Raw genomic sequence first — 17,627 nt, 5'->3', positions numbered from 1 at the left:
TCTCAAGATCTCTCTTCCTGATCCAGGAGATGTTTTCCTTTTTCTCAGCTTTCTTGCATTGTATCATTTTGTCTTCTATATCATTGACTCTTTCTTCTGCCTCGTTTATCCTGTTAGAGCTTCGATCTTTTAACTGCATCTCAGCAATAGCATTTTTAATTTTGACCCAATTAGAATTTAGTTCTTGTATTTCTACAGTAATGGATTCTCTAGTGTCTTCTATGCTTTTTTCAAGCCCTGCTAGTATCTTTATAATCATTATTTTGAATTCTAGTTCTGACATCTTACTTAAGTCTATATTGATTTAAATCCATGGCAGAGAGTACTACCTCCTGTTCTTTCTTTTGCAGTGAATTTCTCCTTCTAGTCATTGTGTCCAGAAAAGAAAAGAGGAAAGGAAAAAATCCAGCAAAAACAGCAATAATAGCAACAACAATGAAGACTTCAGGAAGTGTTTCTGGAGTATGCTGTGTACACTCTGCTGTTGTGTTTTGGCTGCTCTTTCCCACTGGTCCTTCCTCTTCAGAGTTCCTCCTTGCCCATAGTGGGGAGTGTTGGCACCTTTCAGTAGGTGTGCTTTGTTTGTCAGGTTAAGCCTTGCATCTGCCACAATCTCTTGCTCCAACTGTGCAGACTGATCCTTTAATCCTATTATCTCTTCCTAGTTCAAAATAGTTGAATGTCGATCCAGCCAGCCAGACTCTCACCCCACATCTCTTGGAGAGCCGTGTCTCCTTAGATTGCTGATCTTACATGGGGTTTTGGGGAAACCAGAATTTTAGGAATGGGGAAACTTTGAGAGGTATGAATGGGATGCTGTCATTCAATAAGTTTTCAACAAATTCCCTTTCTGCTTAAGAAGGCCGGGGTTGGTTTCTGCTGTATGCAAGTAAAAACACTGGTGGGTGCAGAAAGTAGTAGCACAAGTGGTTACAGCTAACAGACTTTCAAGAGCAGAAGGGGAATTTGGGGACATTTTTCTACCCTAGTAAAGGCTGAGGACAAGGAAAATCCAATTCCTATTAAGGGGCATGTATTTGGCAATCCACAGCATACAGTGGCAATACTGGTAACTAAAATATCACAAATTCTCCCTAGGAATTGAAGGGATTGCTGCTCTAGAATGGTAGGAAACACGTGAGGATTTCAGAGGCATGAGCTGACTGTAGCACTAGAGAACTTAAAGAAAGATGAGCTCAGGTGTTTATATTTACAGCTCAAAGCATTGGCTATAAATGAAGGCTCCGTATGACTGCCTAAAGAACCACTTGTCTCTTGGGGCCATGAGGCTCAGAGCTGAAAATCAAATGCAGGGTTTGATCTCACAACTTAGAGGATTACATTACCTACTGAATTCGGAGGCATATCGAATCTCTTATGGAAAAGTTAAGGCATTGGTGGCAGAAGAGTGAAGACCCTGAAATGCCCACATCTGGGGGGATTAGTCTTGTAAAAGGAAGCTCATTCATGCATTCCAACCCTCTCATCCTTTGTCAGATCCCAACATGCCCTGGGAAGTGAGTAGGTCAAACTTGAAGGAGGAGCCTCAGGCAACAGAAGAACTACAATATTTGGCTTTTTCATGTGATCCCTGAAAAATACTTGTGGAGATAGATTATGAGGGTAGGTAGGCTCAGTAGGGAAGAACATAAATATTGGTTAGGGTGAATGTATTCACTTAACTTTGTTGTGATTAATGCACTTGATTTTTTTTTTTTTAATTCAGTGTGCTGCTTCAGCATCTGAGAATATTCTAATGATTCCATGGTTGGGTAGCTGGAACCCAGATTCAATGACTCACACTGAATAAAGTTGATGATGCAGGCAGGCTGAGTCCAAGGCCCCAGAGGGAGGTCCTGCAGGACTAGTCATGATGGTCCTTGGCTTCACACAGGATAGAGATCAAATGTGAGCCAGAGAAAGTGAAAATGAAGTTTACGGAATAGTATATGTGACAGGAAGAGCATAGCAGATGGAGTATCTGGGAGGAAAGGAAAGGAGAATGAGACTGTCACTTGGTGTTGGGAGTTCATATTGGAGAGGAGTCTAAGGTGCATGTTCCTCTGGGAATCCAGGGTAGGGCCCCCCCAAAGGCAAGTGTCAGGTGAACAATCGGTGTTATTCCATAAATTACTAAAGGTAGGGTGTTGATGCCTGCATCAGCAGAAGTTTGTTTGAAGCTAATGTCTTGGGACATACTTGGCATCCAGATCTTCTTAGATGTCATCAGGTATTTGGAGCCTTGGACAAAACTCAGAGAAGGGTTTTCTTGCTTCCTTCTTGAAGTGGAAACATGGCTTCTTGGGCTTATTCAGAGGCAAAATATGGAACATGAATAAATGGGGCCTAGCAGAAAAAGAGCAGAGACAGAGCCTTTCTAAAATAGAGTCCCAAAAAATAAAAAAATAAAAATAAATAAAATGGAGTCCCTTCAGCTTTCCTACCTCATCTCCCTGCTGTGGGATTTTTATCTTCCTCATTCTTTTTTTTTTTTTTTTTTTTTAATCTTCTTCATTCTTAAGGGGATGTTGAAGAGCCAAGGTCTCCTCTTCTGTAGCCTCTTCAAGTTGAAAGCAATGGCAGACCGTGCCTATTGGGAAGCATAAAAATCCAGAGCTATCTGACTAAATGAAGGGCTTCTGGTTGTAGGTTGTCTCACTTGGAGCAGCAAATGAGGCCTCATCCTAAGAATAGGATATCTAGGTTTGGAGGCCATGCAGCAACAGTAGCATCCACAGCAAGGGAAAAATTCCTGCTGTAATTACTATTAATGTTTTCTAGACAGTGAACCCAACCAGAGATACCTTTAAGTTTTACCTCCATGGGCCTACTGCAGGGTGACTGACAAAGGATTAATAACCCTCCCATATTTTAAGAACATCTTAATCAGAGGCCGATGCCTTTTTGAGCCTCTAGCCTCCAGCCTTATAGGATACTGTCTTTCCCAAGGCCATTGAACATTTGCAGGCGATAACTCCGGGAGAGAACTCTTTAGCCATACCAGGAGTTTCTGTTTCCTGTGGCGGGCTTTACGTTAGTGAGGATGTGGGGAGGGATTTTATCAGTTATAGTGTTTTCTCCTCCCAAGTCAAAGTGGCTCACACTGTGTGTTTTTCATCTTCTTTCAACTCTAAAGTTCCCAAAGTGTAGCTTGAAGTTTATTTATTTTTTTTTAATTTTTTTTTTTGTAAATTTTTATTTATTTATGATAGTCACACACACACACACAGAGAGAGAGAGAGAGAGAGAGAGAGAGGCAGAGACACAGGCAGAGGGAGAAGCAGGCTCCATGCACCGGGAGCCCGACGTGGGACTCGATCCCGGGTCTCCAGGATCGCGCCCTGGGCCAAAGGCAGGCGCCAAACCGCTGCGCCACCCAGGGATCCCTAGCTTGAAGTTTAAAAAGCAAACTCTTTCCACCATGGGGACACACAGGGCATTCAGGCACCAGGAGGAAATCCTGTGAAGGCCAAAGAGCCCAATCTGCACGTCCAAGGGAAGGGAGCCACCCTACTTGTGGCTGTCCACGTGCTCCCGTTGTAATACAGGATTGTGGAGGCAGATGCCCGCAGTGTTGGAGCCAGATAGTGAGTGGCTCCTGCGTCAAATAAAAACTCAATCTTGGTTCCTGGAGCAAAGATGGATAAAGGTGGAGCACTTCTGAATATGAAGGAGGAGTCATTGGATCAGAACGGGCTCAGCAGGACTGGTCTTTGCATCTGAAGTCTCAGCCGATGCAGGGTCCCCCTTGTTGGGGGGAGGGGGCCCTACATGGAGGGGCCCCTACATGGAGGGGCTCATCCAGTCTATCAGATTTTTTTAGTGAAGATGAGCTGGGCACATTCTACAATTTTTAATTCTTACAATTCTTAAAATTTTGGGCAATTCCAAAATTTTTAATTTTGGGTCTTCGAGGGTGCTAAGTGGCTCAGTCAGTTAAGCATCTGCCTTCAGCTCAGGTCATGATCCTGGAGTCCTGGGATCGAGCCCCACATCCGGCTCCCTGCTCAGTGGGGAGTTTGCCTCTCCCTCTGCCATTCCTCCTGGCTCATGCTCTCCCCATTCCCTCTCAAAATCTTAAAGAAAATTTTAGGGTCTTGATAGAGTTGCATAAAGGCCATTGCATATGTTTCCTCCCATTTACCCAATAAGTCAAGCTGTAAGACAGTATAATTTAAGGGCCCCCCTCCTTTTTTTTTTAAAGGATTTTATTAATTTCTTAAAGGCCATTGCATATATTTCCTCCCATTTACCCAATAAGTCAAGCTGTAAGACAGTATAATTTAAGGGCCCCCCTCCTTTTTTTTTTTAAAGGATTTTATTAATTTCTTCATGAGAGACGAGAGAGAGAGAGAGAGAGAGAGAGAGACAGAGACACAGGCAGAGGGAGAAGCAGGCTCCATGCAGGGAGCCTGATGTGGGACTTGATTCCGGGACTCCAGGATCACGCCCTGGGCTGAAGGTGGGGCCAAACTGCTGAGCCACCCGGGCTGCCCTTAAGGGCCCATTCTTATGCCAGACTTCTTGGTCTAGTAGTAGATACTGAAGCCAAGTTTCATTGCAGTACGATATTAATTTCTCTTTAAATTGCCCAATTTAAACTTTGCTCGATCCTCTAGGAGGCACCCTAGGGGAGAGTCCTTGGGGACGCTCACAGCTGCACCCATGTAGGACCAGATTGCATGTGGGGATTGTTAAATGACGCTGGGGTTTCCCTTAGTAGCACGAGACCCAGATTTTGCACGCTTTCATTTTCCTACCTTCTTCTTTCTTCCAAGTATAAAGTGAGGGCAATAGCGGTTTGCATTGCTAAGGTTTTAGATGAAGTCTGCTGGATAATTATCCTGAAATTAACTGTAAGTGGGCAAAGTTGGACTTGATAGTCCAGAATAGGGAATCTGGCAAAGTAGAAGTTTTTAAAAGGCACTTAAGGAGAACCTGGGTGTGTAGTTGGTTAAGCATCCAACTCTTGGTTTCTGCTCGGGTCATGATCTCAGGGTTGTGAGATGGAGCCCCGCGTCAGGCTCTGCACTCAGTGGGGTCTGCTTGAGATTCTCTCTCCCTCTCCCCTCTCCATCTCCCCCACATATGAGTGAATGAATGTCTAACTCACCAATTTACTACTACCCATGTCCCCCAAAATAGTGGAGGTGTCAGAAAGTACTTCAATAAGGTCTTTTTTTTTTTTTTTAAAGATTTTATTTACTTATTCATAGAGACACAGAGAGATGCAGAGACACAGGCAGAGGGAGAAGCAGGCTCCACGCAGGGAGCCCGACGTGGGACTCGATCCGGGGTCTCTAGGATCACACCTCGGGCTGCAGGCGGCGCTAAACTGCTGCGCCACCAGGGCTGCCCTCAATAAGGTCTTAAATACAGTGTGTATTTGTTAGGATTGATCCTGGCTATAATAGGAACCCTTCTCAGAGAAGTAAACAAGACATAACTCCAGCATAAAAAAAAATCTAGGCATAGGCTATCCAGGGCTGGTGTATCACCTCAGTGATGTCATTCGGGAAACAGGCTGTTTTCATGCTCTGTCATCAGTCACCTATGGTTTTCACTCTCACATTTGCAAGATGGTTGCTGCATCTCCAGACACTATGCCCTCACTTCAGGAAGAAAGCCCACCCCAAGGATTTTTACTTACCTCTGCTCTCTCTCTAGAACTATGTCACACAGCCATCATGGCTTTAATGGAGATCATGTGACTCAGTAATTCACTTTCCAAGGAGCATAGGAAGGCAAGGGAGAGTGTGTTGGAATGGTTGTTGAATGAGTCTGTTTGTAGAGATGCAATGGATAGGGAGACGTTACAATAGAAATGGGCTCTCTGGTTTTGGTGGGGATGAATGGATCCTGGCATAACAGAGGCCAGGTGGTTGTGGCTACCATAACTAGCAGACAGTGCATTTGTTACAAGGGTCTGACCTGCAAGGTTCTTTGGTGTTGCCCAACTAATTGTGGCGTCCTTAAGAACAAAATAGATAAATTGATTTTTATAGTTTAAAATTTTTCCTGTCAATAAACAAATTTCTTCCAAATTTCTGCCGATACCATATTTCAAGGACTTACTTGTGATGTGAGCAGTCACAATATTGTCATGGCCCCTCCCCCAGTTCTCAGGTATAGGTCTGACACAGAACGAAGCAGCCAGGTGTCCAGTGAAAAGAGCCCTGAAATAACATCCAAAGTACTTGCTATGGACCTTGCTGCTTCTAAGTCTTCCCCAAAGGACCCAAAGCCACTGACTAGACCATTCTCCAGATGTCCCGAGAAGTAACCAGACATTCTGGGCATTCTGAGAGATACTGGTTCTGCACTGATGTTAACTCCTGGTGATCCAGAGCTCCACTGTGACCTATCCGTCGAAGTGAAGGCATTGCTGCTATACTCAGGGGACAGCCCTGACAACCAGTGGAGACAGAAAATCCTCCAAAGAGCAGATTTTAAACAGCATGTCTCTTCTGTTTTGTCAGGAGGCAGAGATGTCTGATATAAAAATCCATGCTGATCCAGTCAGTGGCTAACAACCAGGTGATCAGAGATTTAAAGAGCATGAATAGAGAAATGGCCATGAAGAAGCCCAGGGAAAAACTATGGCCAGAGTTCTTGGAATGTGCTCAGAGAATAAGAATGTGCATGATCTAAGTGAATGTTCAAAGTCCTCAGTGCTTTTAATAATCAGGAGTTCTAGGTATCTCTCTACAGATGTCTACCAGCTTTCATCTCCAGCCCCGCCGATGCTTAATAGATTCATAAACTGTGGCCACAGTGACAGGGATGGGGGGGGGTGTCTGTGTCATCTGTACAATGTGGATTTCCCCTCATCAAGTCTGACATAGCTTTCACCCTGACAGCCCACTTGTTAGCGGTAGTGACCAACCATGTGGGGGTACATCCTAGAGGTTCTAGCTCAGGCCTTGTGACAGGTTGATTACATGTGTCCCTCTTCTATCAGAAAGGAGACAGCAATTTGCCCTCCCTAGAAGGGATACATTCTGGATTTGGATTTGCTTTTCTTCCAAATTTCTGCTGATACCATATTTCAAGGACTTACTAACATGCTTTGATGTCACTGTGCTATCTCATATGACCCTTGCTTTCCAATCACAAAATTCACATTGAAGAGAAGCTGATGGGCTTAATATAAACACTCATCACCCTGAGGCAGCTGGCTTTCTAGGGAGACTGCTCTTTGTGAGGTTGGAATAGATACAGTACATGTAGTAAATCAGGGCCCATGGCCACAGTGAAGGAAGGATCTGGGAACTAAAGGGTAAGGGGGGATAGCATTTCAAAGCTAATACCGAAGTTACCCCAAATCTCTGCCTCTATCCCCCGTGATTTGCTGACTGAGAGGCAAACAAAGGAGAAATGCAAGAGGAACACAGTGGTGACTGTGGTTTGGAAGGCAGTCAGGGCTGTTATGGTATTGGCCGGGTGAACACAGTCTTGTTGCTACACAGTGAAGGATGAGAGAAGTATGGATGGGACCTGGTGATAATACTGAGTATAGTAAGAGTTAATAGAAGATCTCTGTGATAATTGGAAGCCAGTGGCTCAGATGGGAAGGAAGGGTTAGATCATCCCTCCTTGAACAGGACTCCAATCCACTGCGGTGCTGGCTGAACTCAAACACAGCCTAACTAACAGGAGAGAGAAGTCAAAAATACCAGCCGCAGCCTCAGGATTAGCTGCAGAAAGGTTACTAGTTGCCGCCTGTACATTTTTCTTTGCTGTTTCATGAATTTATATACTTCACCTAAACTTTCTCCCTTTTCCTTGCCCCTTATTGCACTACTCCACTTGGTTTGTGTTGATGGTGGCTGACTTTACACTTAGTTCACAGACTAGAGAACATTAGATAACATTATGATGGAGCAGGGGAGGAATGGACATCATTCAAGATCCTGGCATTGGAGATGGATATAGAATATTAGAGGGATATGATCCTATTTCTGGTTGAGGCAATAATTACATTTATTTGAATTGTGTGTGAAGTCTACATGTTCTGCTAGAAGAATAGATCTTTCTAAATGGTCAAAGTTGCTAAACACAATATTTGTCAAATGCAAGGAGGATGCTGAATATGTGAGCTCTAAGAAATGTATTTTCTTCAGATGAGAAAAAAAATTAGTTACATCATTTGGTCAATATTATTTCACTAAGGATTTAATTTAGATTTATAGGAAATAAGATACAGAATCTGTTATAAATATCCCAATTCTACCATATGAATTTCAAGTAATCCTGATTATTACATAACCAGAGGTTTACCAATCTGTGATTTTCTTTTTAACAAATTAAGTTAATCTATAAATTTATAGACACCATTTTTACTGTTATATCATGGGAACAAGCCAGAAAAAAACAAAATCACAAGCCTATTTTATGCTAGAGTTACTTTCTGTCCAGGTCGAAACATTGTTCCACTTTGATTTTTTCTCTTCTTTGGATTTTGAAAGTTTTCATACCTTAAAAAAATGACAGATACTATTTAATACATGTAGGTGCTAAAATTACAAAAGACAGAATTGTTTGTAAATAATATATTTTAACTAGGAAAAAACTGTAACAGAAATTAGAGTTCTTTATTTTTGAGAGTTGAGCATTCCAATTCATAAGAGCAAAGGGGATAAAGCGACAAGTTAGAAAAGAGAAAATCCACATGGCAGTGATATTTTAAAAAATCTTTTTAAACAAGATTTTTTCCCAAGCACACTGGCCAAGTTTAGACCAAGTTTAGAGAGGGATGATTATGCCCAGTGTTTTTGAAGGTGGTAGCAAAATGGGCCTTCTCAATATACTGTTGTACAGTATTTCTGGAAGGCAATAAGCCTTGCCAGAATGTGAGTGTCCTGTGATGCCACAATTCCATCTCAGCCTCGGGCAGCTGAGGCTCTGTGCAAACATTCAGCTCCAAGGATGTTCATTAGCACATTGGTATAACACTAAACACCTGGAAGCAACTTAAAATGTCCAAATATTGGAAATTGTGGCATGGTCATACTATAAAATGACATTAAAAACAAAGTAACATTTAAAATGTGAAAATTCAAGATGTATAGGGGCTGTTATACAGCACTAGTGCAGAGTGGCTTATGGAAAAAAAAAGCATACCAATATATGCTTTGGGAAGGGTGAGAATAAGGGAAAATTGTTTTCAGATTTTTCCATAATAAGGACATAAACATATGTACTTATTGGGGAGCAAAATATGCCACGCCAAAATGTGCCACTCTGGCATGCAGACTATTTGGAGCTGAGGGGAATCAAGACCCAGCAGACTTGGGGAAAAGCCTTTTATCTCCCTTAACTACCCGAGACGAATTTAGGTGTCTCTCCTGGTACAGGTTCCCTATTAGCAGAGATGACTTTTTTTTTTCCTTTGGAGCAGGGCAGACATCTGCTCTCTTATCCTCCATGTGAGGCCCCAGGACCCTGTCCCTTTCCACAGCTCAGTATGGCATCGAAACCTTACCGCCTGACCAACTTAGCATTTCCTACTGCAGGGGAACCCCTGTATGCAGGACATTGCTTTTCTCCTGTTACTGTCTCTTGTCAATGAACTATTAGACCAGCCAAACAACACAGGAGGGAAGAAGGGAAAATTCTCCTGCCCTTACACTGTACATACACAGGCCCACCGTAAGTACTGTGAAATTAGACAAGAAAGAGTTGTGACTTCTAAAGCCCAGGAATAAACATTTCTTGCATTGAAGTAAGTTAAATCCTTGACCTAGAATAGTCTCCAATCTATGGGGTCTAGAGACAACTGCAAGAAGGCTCTAAATCCAATGTGGGTGAACCATGGTCCACCAGTGGATAAATCCAAATGTATTTAAAAGAAAGCAAAACAAGTATATTTTTCAGAACGGTTCTGGCAAACTACATTGGAATTATTTCGAGCTTTGAAGAAGCTTTTAAAGTTAAATCAGTTCATTATAAATAATTCAAATACAGTCAAGTGAACTGGCTAATGAAAACTCATTTTTTACTTCAACACTCTTGAAGTTTTGGGGTGTTTCCACGCACACCTATTGTTTTGAAGGGGCCTTTTGTATGTTCAAAATCGATAAATTTAAAAGTTTAAGTGAAGAACTGTTGCCTCTAACACCTATGCTTCTGAATTGGAATCCAGTACTTACAGTTCAGCAAAATTCTTCCAGTCATCTTCGCTAATGGATGGCCTTGTGTGACTCAGAGCAGCCATTAAATGAGACTGGCTAATAGCCAGACTGGCTTTGACTGGGCCTGGCTGGTGAAGGGAGTCCTCCTCCTTAAACAAAAAGGGAAACACAAAGTTAACCTAGGGCTGCCATGAGGAAAAGCAGCAGCCCATGTGTTGTTTCTAGCCATCACTTTTTTTCAGGAGGCCACACATTCCCTATCTCTAAGAGCACTAAAAATTGGTCCGAAGCACAATGCACATGACAATTTGATCCATGTGTTTCAGTCCCTTCTTTATAAACAGAGCTCATTTGCTAACCAAAAGACACCTCAAGAAAGGAGGAAGAAGTTTCACAGTCATTACAATGATCATGGGGGTGGGGAGAGGAAAGCCGTACTCCGCTCTGGCTCTGGTATCGGCCTTTGATGACACTGACGTCGGCCCGCAGCTGCTCTCTCTGTTCCTGGGTCAGTTCTTGGTAACCCTCCTGGGAAGCTGTTCTCAACACTGGAGGCCGGGAAGATGACTGCTCTTTCCCAGCAACTCCGGAAAAGTCCTGCGCTGTGGAGCTTGGTGCAGACAGGCACTGTGGGCTCTGCAGGGTCAAGTGTAGTAAGGAGAGCAGGGAGGAAGAGAGCGGGAGAGAAGTGTATGTTTATCAAGGATTAAAATAAAAATCTGAAGTAGTAAAAACCTTAACATCAACAAGTGTACATTTGAATTCATTGAAATGAAGCTATGTTCATCCTCTGTGTGCCCCAGTATGAAAACTGCCACAAGGTTTTTTCTTAATCCTTTTTATTAAATCTACCACACTAATGCCCTTGGGGTAGGTTCCAAATGTGCCTTATTCTTAGTTTTCTGCATAGTTATACCGTAAGGTTTTGGAACAGTTGCAGAGAAGTTAAGAAACAGACAAAGACTAGAACTAAAACAACAGCTTACTATTCCTGGGAATAAAAACAATTCACTTTTAGATTAAAAACCTGAATAAAGCAAATGTGCAAAAACCAAAAATATAACACACGTAAAAATGTTACACATACCGATAAAGTGAACCACTGTTAATTTTGGGAGGATAGGTGTTAAATGCTGTTCTAATTTAGAAAAGCAAGGATATTGGCCATATGAATCTCAACATATTCCTTGTTGCATTGGTGCAACAAGGTGATGGGGACATTACATCATGGTAATGGGGACATTACATCAACTTTCTCATTATCTTCAACTATCCTCATATCAGAGTTTAATATAAAATGGATCTGCTGCTAATGGTGTTTTAAAACCACTAAGGAAGGGCGAGAAACCCCCAAGATACCAAAGGTCCTCACCAGCCCCGCCTACCCTGGCTCCCTCGGGCTGCCAGCTCTATTCCCATTTCTTACCAAGGGATAAAATGACTAATCAGAGCAAGGAAAACCAAGACTACTTTCTGACGAACCAACCAGCCAGCGCACAGGTGGGGCTGGTTAGGAGAGAGATCACCATCCAGCTCCACACCAACCCACAGCTTTACTATCAGAACCGCACAATGGTGATCGCACAAGATACCAAGTCAGAAGAGGTTCCGTTTCCAAGTTCTGATTCATAAGAGCTTCCAAAGTAGAGCCGGTACATATTGAATTTCGATTCATCTGGAAGCATCTCGGACATCTCTAGAGAAACAAGGGACTGCTCCAAGCCACATTCCCCATCTCCCGCTGAATCGTCAGAGCCACTGCTGTGGTTAAGGAAAACCATTGAAGACAGACTCAGGTCACTATCAGAGCTAGAACTTCCATCCTAAAACACACAAAGGGACAGCAGCTGTAACGATCTAAATAATCTACGGCTCTGAAATGAACACCACAGAGAGCATTCTAACGGACCAGTCCAAGAGGCATTTTTCAAAAAAGCTCTTCTGTCATTTCTGAACAGGGTTCTTGTCCACCCTATGTCCTCTATGATCCCCTCAGATCCCCGCTGTCTGGGGCAGATGGCAAAGGTGTCACAGCTCTCCCACACACAGGAGACCAGCAGTTTTGTGAGCTAGCCACCACCTAAATGCTTTTTGTCCAAATGCTGTATGAGCCGCTGTTAATATGACTCTGTGACAAACTAAGTACGCTGCTATCATGTAACATGTCCAGAGAGAACCCTGGAAAGCCTCTCCAACAACACAGCATGGGAGCAAAGGGCCTGACACCAACCAGCATCCAGGAAACATGCACAGAGCCAAACTTTGGCTCTTGAGGCACATAATAAAATGTTGATTATTATCATCTCCCAAAAACTCTAACAAAGCTAGGATTCAAACCTCTGGATTTTATTTGTATGAATCTATCTTTCAACTATGAAATGATGAATCAGCCATGTGATGCTTTATCATCACACAGTATTTTATAAATAAATGTGTTTTCTGTTAGCGAAGAGGGTGGAGATTCAGTGGTTTGCCAAAAGAAATAGCAAAAACTCGACAGTATCTGATTTAGGAATGGCAGGCCCTGTGAGAATCTCCAACAAAATGGAGGGGAGAGGAGTACACAGGAAAACCTTTCCTAGAACACATAATGTCTTTAATGTAGCGGAAGTCAAATTATCTGCTGCAAAAATTAAAATACCATCTTGAGAGGGAAAGAGGAAAAAGGCTGATGTTAGGTGTGGGGCACAGAAAGTGTGAAATAAACTTAGGATACCCTGTACCTAGTTCTTTCAAGACGAAGCGACCAAAGAATGATGGGGACATATCAGAAGACACAGAAGCCATCCACAAGTGGCTCCTGGGGGCCAGTTCCGGAACAATTTGAGCTTCAAAATAAATACTTTGCTCGATTCCCTGACAGAACTTACTTGCAGCCCACAGGACAGCAGCCGCCCATGTACGGCCTCTAACTGGGCGTTGTAAAGTAAAGCTTTCAGATCAGCTCCCGTGAAGGAGTTGGTTACTGACGCCACATGCTGGAGGTCCACATCATCTGCCAGAGGTAGAGAGTCACTGAGAACGTTTAAAATTTCAAGACGGGACACCTGAAGGGAGAAAAACTAATTGACTTAACAAATAAAACAAAGTTAAATATTATTTCAAATTATATATTTAAATTTTTTTTTTTTTACAAATTAACTCTCTAATAAGCTTTATAACCTGAAAAACGTACCCCCATCTACTAACTACCCTCTGGAGCTTTTTCCCTAACAGAACGAAAATTAGGAAAGTGAATGAAAATTAACATTCCTAACCCTTCGGTGTAAATCCTTTCCTACTCAGACTGTGTTTATTTTCTAGATTTTGGCAAATGCGCCAAGGAAGTGTCTCAAAGAAAAAAAAATTAATAGCTATAAGTGACAAATTTATACCTTTGAGTATTCATTTGTCTATTTGTTCTTTCACTCATTTATTCATTAGTTTCTACATTTGGGGAAAAGAGCTGGGACAACACAGACTAGGAATGGTGAAAATCTTACCTTTAGGTAACCTGCTTAGATGCTCGCTAGTCATAAGCTTGACTCTTAGTCTTGCCACGATAAGGAGGTGTGTGATCTTTGGACACAGGGAATGTGGACATGTGATACTTTAAGTTTCCTTCCCTTTTTTGCAACTGGCCAACAGGGAAAGACTACAAAGTTTTCAGACTTGCAGGGAAATGGCTGGGCTTTACATCTAACCATGCCATGAGCTAACTGTGACGAAGGCCTTGCCTAAAGCTGGTTTTCTAAGGACAACTTTTATTACCAGGAAGAAGTAAAGTTCACAAGGAAAGAGTGTAGCATTTGTGGGGTTTTAAGAGATTCTAAGTATGAAATTATCACCTGATCAGGAGGAGGACAGTATACACATTTATCGAGTCGGCCAGGCCTAAGCAGGGCGGGGTCGATCAAGTCAGGGCGACTAGTAGCAGCCAACACATAAACACCTGTGGGGGGAAAAAATATTCTTTACTAAATTCTGGTGAAACCTGTTACGATAAGAGATTTCTGCATTTACAGTTATTACCCTGTAAGCCTTCCACCCCATCCAACTGAGTCAGCAACTGGTTAACCACACGATCTGTAACTCCTGTATTATCGTGGCCTCTTCGAGGAGCAATAGATTCAAATTCATCAAAGAAAAGAATGCAGGGCTTGGCCGCCTGAGCTCTGGGAAAAAACAAACAATATTTCATATTTGAATAGGGCTTCAGAGTTTGCAAAGAAATTATATGTATCTACATACATATGTATCTGTGCATACACATATATGTGTGTATTTATGTATTTATTTAAGTCTTCACAGCAAACCCTTAAGGAAGGCAAAGCATATGTAATTATCTTTGTTTTCAGTAAACTGGGTCTTAGACAAATCAAGATATTGGCCTAAGATTCATGCATTCCAGACAGGGACTAAAAAAAAACCAGAGTCTTATTCAATCAATGAAATGTTTCTTTGATTCTTATTGTAAGTAAACCTTTTTTATATGCTTATTAGCCACCTTTACTTCTTTTGTGAAATACTTACTCATGTCTGTTATCCATTTAAAATTTGGCAAGCTCATTTTTTTCATATATTATAAGGGATCTCCATAAAATATTTTAGTTCTGTATATTACCTTTCTCTAAACTTTTAATTTTTTTAATAATTGTTTTAATTAAAAACAAATTCCATCTCTGGTAACAGGATGGACCAGATGTCTGAAAAATCACCCTAACAGAAAATACCTGTCATACTGACTGAAAAAAACGCAACACATATCTTATGAAACACACTGCACAGAAGACAAATCCAGGGTCCACAAGGAACTGGAATTACCTGCTCCTTGAAAGTCTGGCAAAAGTCTCAAATAACCAGCTGGGTCTGATTGATTTTTGTGAAGATTTTTAACTAGTGATTCGAATTGTTTTCTAATTCTTTCTCAGATTGTTTCTTCTGTGCTTTATTTTAGTAGGTTATATTTTTGTCTATGTCACCTGTTTCAAGTGTATTCGCATGAAGTTTATATTATTTCATAATATATTCCCTTACCATTTTCTACATTTCTGGTATATCTTTAGTCATGTACCCCTTTTTATCTCTAATATTACTTAGTCATGCTTGCTTTCTCCTTGATCAATCTTGCTGGAGATCTAGTAGTTTTACCAGGCTTTCAAAAATTACTTGGGTTTGTGAACTTCTCTACTGAATTATTTTCTAGTTTATTAAATTTTGCCCTTTATTATTATTTTTTTTTTAGTTTAGAAATCCGTCTCATGAAATGAAGAAATATAATCTTTTTAAGGCTATCAATTTTCCTTGAAATAAATTTTGCAGCATCTCACAATTTTAGTAGCATTTTCTCTTTCTCTTTCTTTCATTCTCTTTCTTTCTTTCTTTCTTTTTCTTTCTTTCTTGATTTTATTTATTTATTCATGAGAGACAGAGAGAGAGAGAGAGAGAGGCAGAGACACAGGCAGAGGGAGGAGCAGGCTCCATGCAGGGAGCCCGACGTGGGACTTGACCCCGGGTTTCCAGGATCACGCCCCAGGCCAAAGGCGGCGCTAAACCACTAAGTCACCAGGGCTGCCCAGCATTTTCATTAATATTTAGTACTCAGGATTTTCCATTATGATCTCTTCCTGAACCCATGAATTATTTAGAAGTTTTATTTTTAAATATCTAAACATATGAGAGGGAATTATTTTTCTGTTATTTACTTTAACTTGTCAGGGAATAGTCTGTATAGATATTGTTTCTCTGAAAAAGTTACTGGTTCCTATGTATGGCACCTATGGCCAATTTGCAAAAATATCCAGGTGTGCTTAAAAAAAGACTATTTTCCAGTTGTTGGGTATGTGTTCTACATATGCTTAGATCAGTCTTGATGATGTTTAAATCTTCTACATTTTTACTGTTATTTTTTTTAACCTCAATATAATTACATACTGAGAACTATGTGAAAATCTTCTATGAAGGTAGATTTATCAATTTCTCCTTGCAGTTCTATCAATTTTTGCCTTCAATAAGATAGCTTCAAAATATTTAATACACACAATTTTAGAATTGTAATATCTTTGTGGTAATGTGTCATCATGTGGTGACTGCATTTATCGTAAGAATGCCTTCCTGAGAATGTTCTGTTTCTTAAACTGGGTGGTAGATATTCAAGAGTTCATTTTACTTAAAAAAAAATAAATAAATGCAGTTAAGAGAATGTCCATATATTGGGATTCCTGGGTGGCACAGCGGTTTGGCGCCTGCCTTTGGCCCAGGGCGTGATCCTGGAGACCCGGGATCAAATCCCACGTCGGGCTCCCAGTGCATGGAGCCTGCTTCTCCCTCTGCCTGTGTCTCTGCCCCTCTCTCTTGCTCTGTGTGACTATCATAAATAACTTTAAAAAAAAAAAAAGATAGAAAAAAAATTTTAAAGAGAATGTCCATATATCTTATAATGAAATTTTAGAATGACACAAAGTAGTTTTTGAATTTAAAGATCTTTCATTCTTAACTATTAGCTTCTGTATTTGGCATATTTTGCATTTCTGTATAAATGCCATAATAAAGGAAAACTATTTCTCTCTTTTATAAATTAATACCGCATGTTGCTGACTTAATTAAACTGGATAATTATGTGTTTCATATTACTTTGAGATTCCTTTGAATAACCACTTAGGATTTACTTTCAGCATTTTGTGAATATTATAAATATTAAATTTTGGAAATATTTGGTGATATAATCCTCACTTATTAAAACATTAGTTCTCCAAAAAAACAACAGACCAAAAACCACTGTTAAATCATAGTGTTTGCCTAAAAAAAAAAAAAAAAAAAAAAAAAAAAAATCATAGTGTTTGTTACTTAAAAAGAAGTCATAGGGAACCAACCTAATAAAAATATCCCGAACCGCTTGTTCACTTGCTCCAATGTATTTGCTGAGTAACTCTGGCCCCTATCAGGTAAAATAAAATTAAATTAGAATTGAGATAAAATTATTTAAAAACAAAATCCTGAGCCATGCAGTCACCATGAAACAGTTTGGTAGTTCCTCAAAAAGTCACACATAGAGTTATCATATGCCCCAGCAACTATACTGCTAGGTATATATTCAAGAGAAATGAAAACATGTCCAAACAGAAATGGGTACACAAATGTTTACAGCAACATTATGTATCAGAGCCAAAAGGTGGAAATGACCCAAATATCCACCAATGATGAGTGGCTAAAAACCTGACATACCCACACAATGAAATATCATTCAGCTTTACAAATAACTGAAGTACTGGGGCGCTTAGTGGCTTAGTTAGGCGTCCGACCCTTGATTTCAGCTCAGGGTCATGATCTCAAGATTGTGAGATCAAAATCGCCACTGGGTGCTGTGTTCAGTGTGGAGCATGCTTGAGATTTTCTCTCCCTCTGCTCCTCCCCCTTGTGTGCACGTGCATACTCTCTAAAAGAAAATCTTAAAAAAATACAAAAAATAAAAAGAACTTAAGTAGTGACACTTACTACTATCTGGACAAACTCTGA

General features: G+C 40.9%; 1 protein-coding gene across 9 annotated transcripts in view; it reads right to left on the bottom strand.

Annotated features, from left to right (window-relative positions):
* Nucleotides 1–8,159: 8,159 nt before the first annotated feature.
* Nucleotides 8,160–17,627, bottom strand: part of PEX1 (peroxisomal biogenesis factor 1) — a 71,809-nt gene continuing 62,341 nt past the window's right edge. For 6 of the 9 annotated variants that reach the window (XM_072784186.1, XM_072784187.1, XM_072784188.1 and 3 more), the window contains 8 exons: nt 16,985–17,049; nt 14,145–14,287; nt 13,961–14,064; nt 13,004–13,180; nt 11,726–11,956; nt 10,572–10,769; nt 10,152–10,282; nt 8,160–8,477 (listed from right to left, as the gene is read on the bottom strand). In XM_072784186.1, the coding sequence (XP_072640287.1) occupies nt 8,393–8,477; nt 10,152–10,282; nt 10,572–10,769; nt 11,726–11,956; nt 13,004–13,180; nt 13,961–14,064; nt 14,145–14,287; nt 16,985–17,049 (1,134 nt within the window). In that variant the 3' untranslated portion in view covers nt 8,160–8,392. Of the gene's footprint in view, nt 8,478–10,151; nt 10,283–10,571; nt 10,770–11,725; nt 11,957–13,003; nt 13,181–13,960; nt 14,065–14,144; nt 14,288–16,984; nt 17,050–17,627 lie in introns of those variants that run through there. The other 3 variants (XR_012011054.1, XM_072784192.1, XR_012011055.1) reach the window with 3 other exon arrangements.

The sequence above is a fragment of the Canis lupus genome, chromosome 18 (assembly GCF_048164855.1).
Source record: "Canis lupus baileyi chromosome 18, mCanLup2.hap1, whole genome shotgun sequence".
NCBI lineage: Eukaryota > Metazoa > Chordata > Mammalia > Carnivora > Canidae > Canis > Canis lupus.
The sequence above is the reverse complement of the archived record's forward strand: the minus strand, read 5'-3'. Positions and strand labels throughout refer to the sequence as shown.